At 56.2% G+C, this 11,771-nt stretch overlaps 1 protein-coding gene across 1 annotated transcript; it reads left to right on the top strand.

Annotated features, from left to right (window-relative positions):
• Window positions 1-2,345: 2,345 nt before the first annotated feature.
• On the top strand, window positions 2,346-11,064 carry CKM (creatine kinase, M-type). The gene is made up of 8 exons (XM_026482061.4): window positions 2,346-2,541; window positions 4,513-4,723; window positions 5,553-5,707; window positions 6,089-6,221; window positions 8,294-8,465; window positions 9,363-9,486; window positions 9,836-10,025; window positions 10,547-11,064. The coding sequence occupies exons 2-8, from the start codon at window positions 4,531-4,533 to the stop codon at window positions 10,723-10,725; spliced, it is 1,146 nt and encodes a 381-aa protein (XP_026337846.1). The 5' UTR covers window positions 2,346-2,541; window positions 4,513-4,530; the 3' UTR covers window positions 10,726-11,064.
• Window positions 11,065-11,771: the final 707 nt, after the last annotated feature.

Below are 11,771 nucleotides of genomic sequence, written 5' to 3'. Positions count from 1 at the left end.
GAGACTGATGGCTTTGGGGGGTTGGGGGTTGGGATGAAGATATACCATGGGGGTCTTGCCTCCCCAAGGCCAACTGTTTCTATGAGACTCAAAGATAAAGGAGTAGAGCTCATGACGCAAGGTCCTGCTGGAGTGTTTGGGCCCTCCAGCCCAGGTCACATGACTGGAATATTGCTGCAAAGGATTCTGGGAAACTGAATTTCTGACCTTTTTGGCTACTCTAATGGAGGCTGTCATAGGGTGGGAAACTCTCCAAACGCAGAAAGTGCTTCCTACGCTGTCTGGCCACAAGGAATGTTGAATGTCCCCATGAGTGGTCACGAGGGCTCCAGGGGAGTGGGCTGGGCTGGATCCTGTGTATGCATGTGATGTGGCTGAATCCTGCCTCTCCCCTGCTTACAACGCTCAGGGGCTCCCATCCATTCACAGTGTGACAGAAACTCCTCCATGGTCACTAGGGTCCTAGAGTTCGGCTCCTATCCCTCATCTTCTTCCTCCCACTCTCTGCTCTGCCCCATCTGCTCCAGCCTTCCAGCTTCTTCCCTGTCTCTCAGATATGCCAAGCCACTCCCACCCCAGGGCCTTTGCACCTGCTGTTCTCCTTCCAGATCCTCACATGGCTGGCTCTCACCTCTCCCTCAGGTCTCTGCTCAGATTTCACTTCCCCTGAGAGGCCTGACCTGCCCTCCCCGGCTGTGCCATCACTCTGACCCCTTACCCTCTTTGATTTTCTGTCAAAGCTCTGTCAACCCCACCACAACAGCATATGTTCATGCTCACTACAGTGTCACCTCCATGAGGCCAACGCTTTGGTTGCTTTCTGCTGTGTCCCCCGTCAGTGCTTAATAAAGAATTGCTGGGGCACCTGGGTGGCTCAGTTGGTTAAGCCTCTGCCTTTGGCTCAGGTCATGATTCCAGGGTCCCTGCCCAGTGGGGAGGCTGCTTCTCCCTTTCCTCCCCCTGCCCCTCCCCCGGCTTGTGCTTTCTCGCTCTCTCTCAAATAAATCTTTTTAAAAAAATAAATAATTGTTGAAATGATACACGCCTCCCTATTCTAGTCCATTTCCTTTTAGTTCTCCGACCCTCAGTTTCCCTAGCCACGAACGAGAACTCTGCCACTCTGACCTTGGTGGGAACGGACAGTGGGTGGAGAGTTCAGGGGCTGGGCCCCACGGAGAAATTTTCTAAGCACCTCCTCCCCACCCGGAATCTGGGGAAAGGCAGGGAGGGCCCCCTTTCCCTAGATCAGACCCCTCCTGCCTGGGAAGAAATGGGGAAATGGGGGAGACCCGGGAGGAGGGAGGAACCCCAGAGGGAAAAGGACGGTCTCTTCTTGCTTGTAATCCTGGGCGCTCCCTGGCCTCCTCCTGCTACCTGGCCTCGCCCGGCTTGCCCTGCAATCTCAGCGTCTCCCAGGCAGAGGAACCGGCTTGCTCTAGCCGTCCGCGCGTGCACGGAATGCCCTCCTCAGCCCTTGAGGTCCCGGTCCCCGTGGAGAGCTCCTGCTCCGCCGGGGTCTGGAGGTGCGCGAGTCCGGCAGGGGCTCTGCTCTGACCCGAGCGGCCGCCCAGCCCCCTTCCCCTGCGGGCGGGGGCGGCTTCCCGGGACGGCGGCTGCCCTTGTAAGGAGGCGAGGCCGGGGACACCCGACACGCCTGGTTATAATTAACCCAGACACGTGGCGACCCCACCCCCCAACACCTGTCACTGCCTCCCCCCCCCAGCCCCGGCACCTCGGGTCTAGGTCTTTGCAAAGGGGACAGCGAAGAGCCCTCTAAAAATAAGGTCCCTTCCTGAATGAGTCCCTCCCTGTCCCCTCGGCCCGGGAAATTCAGCCCGTGGGGGGCACTGGAGGGCGACCACCGCCTCCAACGCCGGCCTTGGGTTTGAATCTTCTCAGCTCCCGCGACCCTCCGTTTCCCTCGCACTCATTCCCAAGCAGGAAAGTGCATCCAAACACGGGCTTCTGGGGTCAGGCTGTTCTGCGTTCAGTCCTGGGCTTTGGCCAAGCGCTCCCCATAGTTGGGTGCGGACGCGCAAGCGTCTGGAATACCAGAGACTTGGCCCTCTGGGGACTATTGCAAGGTTTCCCCAGCGGCGGGGCTCAGGATCTGAGATTTATCCAGGTCAAGGCCACAGCAGGGGCTGGTGGTCTAGTCGAGTGGCTTCTACGTGCCTGGGACGTCCCCTGCCAGGGTCTCGTGTCCTGGGCAGGGGGCCAGCTGTCCCTGCCAGCCCGACTCAGCACTTGGTGGGGGAATCAGCTTGATGGGGGAGGGGGGGTCTGGGCTCAGCCCCTGGGGCAGCCCATACAAGGCCATGGGGCTGGGTGCGAGGCATGCCTGGGTTCAGGGTGGGCACAGTGCCCGGGGAAGTGAGGTGAGAGGCTCAGCTGCCCTTCAACTCCCTTCCCTGGGGGCAGCCCCTTCCAGCCAATAGCACAGCCCGGCCCCCCCTATATAAGGCGGCGGCTGCAGGCCCTTCCTTTGGGTCAGTGTCGCCTCCAGGATACAGACAGCCCCTTTCCGCACAGCCCAGCCAGGTACTGCTGGGGGTGGGAGTCAGGGTGGGGTCCAGGCTGGGGGTCCCCATGGTGCCAGCAGCTGATCTGGTCTCGGGAGTCTGCCCCATACCCTCCTACACACAGGGGGGTCAGTGCGTGGGAAGGTTGACCCTGTGTCTGGGAGCCCCCTCCACCTGTGAGCCCCCCGACCTCCCACAGGGTCTGTGGCACGGGGTCGTGGGGAGGGATCTTGGAGACAAAAGGAGTCTTGACAGCTGCCAGCTGTCACCCCTGCAAGGGGCTGCAGGCTGGGCCTGTGTTTGTGGTTTGTCCCCAGAACTGGGTGCCACAAGGTGTGGGAGGTGTCTGTCAACCGTCTGCGGGGGTCATTGCATTTGCAATTCCGTGGGTCCCTGTTGTGCCCCACACAACGGTGTGACCTTGTGTCTGACTTTCCGTGGCCCCTGCATGGGTGTCTATATCCTGGGTGTGTCCCTGGGCTTGGAGGCGTGTGTGTGACTCTATTTACGGAGTGATCCAGGGGTTATTGGTGATGGCAGTGTGTGGCTCTGGGGCTCCCCCACCTTGCCTCAGCACCCTCTGCTAACGTCCCTCGCAGGGTGGGGGTGGGACGCCCTGGAGGGGGGTTTCTGGGCTGGAAGCCCTTGAGCCCTGGAGGCCTGGATGTGTGTCCTTCTGGCCACCCTGGCCCACCTGTCTCTGGGGCTGCTGACTTGGTGCAAATGGAGCTCCAGGAATGTGGGGGGGGGTTGTGGTGGGGGGGGAGCAGCTGGGAAGGGGAGGAGGAGTTGTCCAGACTCTATAAATAATCCCAACCCTGGATAGTAGCTCCAACGATCTTTCGTGAATTCCATCCGCCCCTGGCCTGATGCCTCAGCCTTCGGCTCACCCTGGTCCTGATTTCCTTCCCACCATTCCACCTGCTTCCCATTCCTGGAGCTGCCAGCGAGCTCCCACTCCTACCACCACCACATCTGAAGCGTCCCTCCTCCTTCCCGGGTCTTATGAATAAAAGTAATGATAACAGTCATGGCAGCCACACCTTGGGATAGCAGGCCCCAACTCCGCGTGAGGACGTGTGCTCAGCCGGCCACATCCCTGAGCCAGAAGTATCCTCTTGGCAAGCCCCCGGGCCAGGCTCAGTTTCCAGGCGACAGAGGCTCAGAGAGGCAGAGCACCTGGCTTGGGGTCACACAGCAGGGGAATGGCACAGGCGGGATTTGAACCCAGCTCTGATGACTGTGGCTGGGCTTTTCTTCTCAACGGAGCCCTGCGGGACAGTTGTCAGCAAACAGAGGGGACAGCCACCCAGCCTTCCCTTCTGCCGTGCTCCTCATCCCTTGACTGAGCAGAACCTTCGTGGAGAGAATGTCCCTCCTCTGCTCACACACTCGTTCTCAGCCATACCCTCCACCTTCTCCCCAGCTCCTCACACAGACCTTTAAAATAACAGCGACGGTAATTATAATAATAGCTAAGCAAAATAATGCTTATTGTGTGCCGGGGCTATTCCAAGCACTTAACGTACGTGAGCTCCTTTAAGCCCCCGAGATGAGTGCTATTATGACCCCCATTGTACACATGAGTAATCTGAGGCACAGAGAGGTTAAGCCAGGTGCCCAAGGTCACCCAGCTATTGTACGTGACAGAGCTGGAATTTAAACCCAGGCTGATTCCAGAACCTACACTCATCCATGCCAATATCACTGCCCTGTCCCTTCATCTTCCCGCTGGAGAAACGGTCGCTAGCAAGGTTACTAGTCTGGCGTCACCCGTCAGGGTGTGGCGGAGCTAGGATCTTACCCAGAGTCCTGATGCATCCTGTCCAGACACAGGGGCTCAGAGACGGGACCCTTCTTGTTCCAAGTCACACAGCACATGAGTCGGGACTGGCCATCAGGCCTCTCTGAGCCCAAAGCCTTGCTCTGTTCCCTTGCTGGTCTCTGCTGGTTGCGAGATAACCTTCCCGACCCCCACCCTGCCCACCAGGCCCCCCACGCCGCCACCATGCCGTTCGGTAACACCCACAACAAGTTCAAGCTGAACTACAAGCCTGAGGAGGAGTACCCTGACCTCACCAAGCACAACAACCACATGGCCAAGGCGCTGACCCCTGAGCTGTACAAGAAACTGCGGGACAAGGAGACTCCGTCCGGCTTCACCCTGGACGATGTCATCCAGACAGGTGTGGACAACCCAGGTAAGCCTCCGCGGCGGAGCACGGGCAGGGACGCGGGTCGGGGGCTCTGGAGGCTGCCCGCCACGCCTCGATCCCACCTCCCTGGGCCTCAGTTTTCCCGTCTGGAAGATGGGGACGGTACTCAAGGGGCTGCATGTGTGAAGGGCTTGGGATGGGACCCGGCGCGGGGCAAACCACTCACAAATGCACACGAATAATATGTGAGGAAATCATTCAGTCTCCCCGGGCCTCAGTTTCCACATCTGAAAAACGGGCACCCATGTTGTGAAAACAGTCTAGGACAAAGCGCGTGCTCGGGCTCTGGCGGGGGATGTCGTTGGCGCTGCGGTTCTTTCTCCAAGGTCACCAGAGCCCCGAGAGCGGGTCCTAGCCTCCAACTCGAGGTGTGATTGAGGAGGGAGGCCCCTCTCGCTCTGGGCCTCTGTTTCCCCATCTGGGAATATGGGGGTCTTTCAAGTCTCTTATTACCTGTGGGAGCCGATAGTCTAATACATTTCTGAAAATTTTTTGGTGAAGGAAGAGTCCGTGATTTGGGGTCTCTGACGTGGTAATATTTTTAGTACCTTGTAACTGGCCCCCTGGGACTCTTCCTCCTTTGCCCTGCCCCCAGCACCTTTCCCTCACCCCAGACGCCACCTCGACCTCGCCCAGCCTTCCCTCTCCATCCCCACCAACGCTCAGCCTCTGCAGTTCTGACCCAGAGGTCTTGAATGACCCCCTGCTCACACACACACACACACACACACACACACACGGTCTACACTGGCCCCAGGAGCCTGGGCCTTCCTTGCTGGGGACAAGCACCTCTGACCTCACCCTGAACCCCCAGGTCACCCCTTCATCATGACCGTGGGCTGTGTGGCTGGTGACGAGGAGTCCTACCAGGTGTTCAAGGATCTCTTTGACCCCATCATCCAGGACCGGCACGGGGGTTACAAACCCACTGACAAGCACAAGACCGACCTCAACCATGAGAACCTCAAGGTCAGCTGCCCCCAGGCCAGGGGAGGGATTGGGGAGAGGGAGAGAAGGTGGGAAGGACACTCAGAGAGACAGAGGGACAGAGGGACAGAGAGGCATGGAAGACAGGGAGACGGAGGACAGAGAGGGGAGAGTCAGATCGGAGAAGAGACAGGGAGGGAGATGCAGAGAAAGGAGGCGGGGACAAAGATGGGGAAAGAGGTGTGTGGAGGAGAAAAAGAGGGACAGATGAGGGGCTGGGAGAGAGATGGAGGGAGACAGAGAAGGGAGAGGCCGAGCTAGGGTGGCTGTGGGAGAAGCCAGCGGACAAGCAGGAGCCGAAGGAAGTAGCAGAGAGTCAGACCTGGGAGCGTGCCCAGCCCTGACCCCCGTCCTGCCCTCCAGGGTGGAGATGACCTGGACCCCAACTACGTGCTCAGCAGCCGTGTCCGCACGGGCCGCAGCATCAAGGGCTACACGCTGCCTCCCCACTGCTCCCGGGGTGAGCGCCGGGCAGTGGAGAAGCTCTCCGTGGAAGGTGAGAACCCCCACCGCGCCCACCCTTGGGGCCCCCCAGCTCTGGCTCTGCTCCTCCGTGGAAACACCTTGGTAAATCACTGGTGTTTGGTGAGGGACAGCTGGCGGCATTACCCCTGGTGGCCGTCTGGGGGCGCTGTCAAGGCAGCCCGAGCAGATCCGTGCAGATCCTCAATTGTAGGCCAGCCAGCCAGCAAACGTTTATGGTTGTTATGGTCCTGAGTAGGGAGCTGGGGCTCCCATGATGAATGAGATGGACAAGGTCACTGCTCTCACAGAGCTGTCAGCCTGGTGGGGAGATAAGAGAAAACACAGAAACCTACAAAAGAATGATTAATTCCAACATGTCGCGTAGCCAAGAAACAAGGGTGCATCACGGCATGACTGGGGGGGAGCCCCTTTAGAAAGAAGGAGTTGAGACCTGATTGACAAGAAGGAGACTAAAGAATTCTAGGCGGGTGGAGTGGCCAGTGCAAAGGCCCTGAGGTGGGAAAGCATATTGGAGGAACAGCAAGGAGACCAGTGTGGCTGGAGCTGAGTGGGCCGGGGGAGGAGATGTGGACTGGGGAATATGGGTGGCCAGGTTGTGGAGAGCCTTGTGGGCCGTCCGGACGGCTTTGGCTTCGACTCTGAGGGAGATGGAAGCCTTGAGAGGATGGTGAACAGAGTAAGTCCACAGAACTTACATGGAGTCCTCTGGCCGCTGAGTGGGGAGCAGACTGTGAGTAGAGGTGGGAGCAGAGAGATCAGAAGGGGGCAGCCAGATGGGATAGGCGGTGGGATGGAGAGAAAGAGGGTATGTGTGGGACGTAGAGTCATCAGGGCTCGCAAGCATGTTGTTTTAGTAAATGTTTAACAAACCAGCTCCCCCCCCAAAAAAAGCACCCCACTTTGCCACGACTGCCAGTTTCCATGGTGTGAATTCTCCTACCATGGCCAATTTTAAGCTATGGATATGATGCCATAGAGAGATGGGAAAAGATGGCACAGTAACCCATCATTACATAAAATCTCACCGTTCAGATAGAGATGAAAAAAGCCTCAAGGACACAGGTAATAAAGATGTAATAAAGTACATAGGAAGTGATCTTGAATATTTACTACCTGTGGGGTTTTTTTAGTTGTTTATTATTATTATTATTATTATTATTATTATTATTATTATTATTTGAGAGAGAGGAGGGGCAGAGGGAGATGGTGGGTCTTAAGCAGGCTCCCTACCCAGTGCAGAGCTGGACACGGGGCTCGATCTCACCACCCTGAGATCATGACCTGAGCTGAAATCAAGAATCAGATGCTTAACTGACTGAGCCACCCAGGCGCCCCTCATTACTTGTGTTTTAAATATAATTTATGTAATTGGAAGTTTATATAAAGTATTGTTATTATTTTTTAAGTAGGCTCCACGTCCAACACGGAGCTCAAACTCACGACCCTGAGATCAAGAGTCACATGCTCTACCGACTGAGGCAGCCAGGGGCCCCTGGTTATATTATTTTTAACAATATAATATATTATATAGCATGTGATATATATCATTATATACACTATATTAATATTATATACACTACATGTACACTATGTTAAAATGTATAACATGTATATAAGTACATACATATTATATATTATGCATATATACAACTATATACATAATATACATTTATTCTATATATGAATATATGCAAATACTATGTATGCTAATTTATAATAATTTTTACTGACGGCTCCCCAAATTCCTAATGTTTTGACCGGCTGTCTTGTTGGCCAGCCGGAGGGGCTCCAGCACACTGTTGCTCCCAGGTGGATGGGACGTGAAGGTCAGGGAAGGGGAGACTCCGTGTTTCCTGGCTGAGCGCACCTGCCGGGCTGTTCCCAGTGCCTGGGCAGGCAGGGGAGGAGCACGCTTTGGGGAGAGGTCGCCAATTTGGGTTTTGCCGTAGTGTTCGGGTGCCATTAGCGCATCCACAGGACCAAGCCCAGGCTCTTTAGGGGGGGCCGTTTGGGGTCCCCATGCCTCCACGCCCAGGTTGTGGTGGGGCAGGCTGCTGACCACTCCCTTGTGTGGCCCCTCAGCCCTCAACAGCCTGACAGGCGAGTTCAAGGGGAAGTACTACCCTCTGAAGAGCATGACCGAGAAGGAGCAGCAGCAGCTCATTGACGACCACTTCCTGTTCGACAAGCCCGTGTCCCCACTGCTGCTGGCCTCAGGCATGGCCCGGGACTGGCCCGACGCCCGCGGCATCTGGTGAGGTCCCCTCCCCCAGCTTCTGCCAGGCCCCCCTCCCCGCTCCACTCCCTTCCCCATCCCTCTACCAAAGCCAACACCATAAAAACAACGATCTTTCCAGATGCCTGAGAAAAATGACCTTGCCTTCCAACCCAATGTGACCTTGGGCACATTATTTAACGTTTCTCTGCTGTGGTTTCCCCATCTGTAAAATGGAGAGCGCAGTCATTGAAAACGGTATCTGGGATATAGTAAGAGCCCAACATCTTGGGTATTAGTTTTATCTTTTATTGTTGCTAGTTCAGTTTCTATGAACCTTTGAATCCCGGATTCTGATAGTCAAAGATTTTCAAAGGTTTTTAAAACTTAGGTTTCAGATGATCTGGAGAGTGAGTGTTAAGATATGCAGATGGGATGATTCTAAGTTTCCAAGATTTTGAGTATTTTTAGGTTCCCGGATTCCACTAATTCCAGGTTCTGTGATTCCGTGGTTTCAGACATTTCCAGATCTAAATGTTTTATGGTTCTAAGACTCTGTTTCTGAGATGTCACAAGGCGAAGGCAAGATTGGTTCTGAGACCAGATGTAGGCTTTCTAAGATTTATCAATTCTGATTCCCAGCTTCTGTTCTTCAAAGATTCTGAGATTCTAAGAGTCTGTAATTTACTGCTGTTCAAAGACTTAAGACCCCTAAAAATCTTTGATCCTAAGATTGGCGATTTTTCAGATCCTGTGACGTTAGGGTCTACGGGGTCGGGGTGGGGGGGGTAAAGCTTCTGCAATTTTGAGGAGCCCGTGCCACCACCTCAAACTCCTCAGGCCCGCTGCCCCCTAGCGGTGGGTGTGTTTTCGAGCGGCCGGGAATGGGGTTGCCACCGGGAGCTGATGCCTCCGCCTCTTCCTGACCTACCCTAGGCACAATGACAACAAGAGCTTCCTGGTGTGGGTGAACGAGGAGGACCACCTCCGAGTCATCTCCATGGAGAAGGGGGGCAACATGAAGGAGGTTTTCCGCCGCTTCTGCGTGGGGCTGCAGAAGGTGGATAGCCTGCCCCTCGCGGCCGACCTGGGACTCCCCCTGAACGCCCCACCCCCTTTTCAAGGCCCCGCCCCTCGGGGAACCCGGCTCCACCCCATGCCCAAGCCCCGCCCCTAAGAACCCGCCTCCCAAGCGTCCTCAAGCCCAGCCCCCTCAGCATCTTGCCCCTCCTGGGTGGTCCGGCCCCTCCCTTCAGAAGCTCAGCCCTCGTGGTTTTCCAACCCCGCCCTCTCGGAATCCCACCCCTACCCACGTCCTCAAGCCGTCTTCCTCCCAACCCCGTCCCGGCTGCGGGTGTATTTGGGGGCGCCCGCTGGCGCTGACCCCAGGTCCTCTCCCCTTACCTCAGATTGAGGAGATCTTCAAGAAAGCCGGCCACCCCTTCATGTGGAACGAGCACCTGGGCTACGTGCTCACCTGCCCGTCCAACCTGGGCACTGGGCTGCGTGGAGGCGTGCATGTCAAGCTGGGGCACCTGAGCAAGCACCCCAAGTTCGAGGAGATCCTCACCCGTCTGCGCCTGCAGAAGCGGGGCACAGGTGCGGCTCGGCAGCGGCGCACCGCGGCGTCGGGGGCGGGCCCTTGGCGGAAGGGGAGGCGGAGCATCCACGCGAGTTCTGGGGTGGACAAGGGCTACCCCTCTGTGAGCCTCAGTTTCTTCCTCTGTAAATGGGCGTCAGCACGCTTGATCTCGTAGGAATCGATAGGAAGTCACGGCTGTACCATACACATTGTGTATGTCCCCTGTCCCCTAGGGACCTCGGTTTCCCATCTGTAAAGGAGTCGATGGTCAGGATTCAACCCCAGGCGGCCTGGCTCCAGAGCTCACTCTTACCCACCATGCTCTAGTTTCCTGTTGGATGGTTGAGGGGGGAGGTATCTAAATTAGCCGGAGACGTGAGCCCATGAATAGACATTTAGGAGACTCTGAACGCACGTAACCTGTTATACTGTAGGCCCTTAGTACGTGTGGCCGTCTCCGTTGGCACGAGGGCGGCATCCTGGGCCCCGCTTCTGCACCCCTGCTCCCTCCTTACGCCCCTGCCTCCTGCTCCTGCAGGTGGTGTGGACACAGCTGCTGTGGGCTCAGTGTTCGACATATCCAACGCCGACCGGCTGGGCTCGTCCGAAGTAGAACAGGTGCAGCTGGTGGTGGACGGTGTGAAGCTCATGGTGGAGATGGAGAAGAAGCTGGAGAAGGGCCAGTCCATCGACGACATGATCCCCGCCCAGAAATAGGCGTCCAGCCCGCTCGCCGCCGACTGCTGGAGCCCCAGCCAAAGGGAGGACTCGGCCCATCGGGGGCCCGCCCCTTTTCGCCCAGAGCTCCACCTATAAGGGTTCGGCCACCTGGGAGCTCTATGCCCCCATTTCCGAATTCCGTTTCCAACCAGAGTTCCAACCAATGGGCTTCAGCCCCTGAGTTCTGGCCAATGAAGAACCTCCTCACACCTCCTCTCCTTTCCCCAGAGCCCCGCCCACCACCAGGAGCTCGGGCTAATGGAGAGCTGTCCAACATACCTGGAGCTCCTGCTTTTTCTACACCCAAAGCAACAAATAAAAGCAACGGTGGCCCTAGCTTTCGTGTGATAATTACTGAGCAAGAGGAGGAGGGATGTTTGCAATCGGTCGCTGTGTGACCTCGAAGCGGCTTGCTCTCCCTGGTCACGTTTTCTCCCATCTCTAAAATGAGGCAAAGTTAGCGAACAGTCTAATCCAAAACTTAGAAGGTTCTATGAGGAATCTGAGACCCAGAGACGTGTGGCCCCCTTCCCAACCTCAGCTCCCAATCCCTCATACTCAGATATCAGACACAGGGTCCACATGAGGCAGAAACGTAAGCCAAACAAAAAGTCTGAGACTTGAATTTGGCCCGCGGGTCTCCAGTTCGAAAGCTACCACGCATCTCATCACATATATCTCGTTATATTTGTCACTGGCCTCCTTCGGTCTGATCTCACTTCATCCCTCTACAGCTGCTACCACTCCCTTAAACTTCCCTTTCTTTGCTGGAGAACCTGCCATAGCTCCCCACGTCTCCTAGAATGCACTCCTGTTATTTGCGATTCTTCAAGATCAAACTGAAATGCGCGCCATTCACTGATGGCTCATCTTTCCAGGTCCTTCCCCATTATTCCTCTATACACTCTGGCTCCTTACACCCTGCAATTCCCACCTTAACGTCTTTGCCCATGCTCTTTCCTCCTCCAGACTGGGGCTTGGCTCATAGCATCCCCATGAAGTCTTGAGGGACCCGCCTTTTGGAGAGCTTGGTCCCAGGAAGG

This window comes from Ursus arctos, unplaced genomic scaffold, assembly GCF_023065955.2.
Source record: "Ursus arctos isolate Adak ecotype North America unplaced genomic scaffold, UrsArc2.0 scaffold_19, whole genome shotgun sequence".
Lineage (NCBI taxonomy): Eukaryota > Metazoa > Chordata > Mammalia > Carnivora > Ursidae > Ursus > Ursus arctos.
This window is presented reverse-complemented; position numbering and strand designations above follow the sequence as displayed.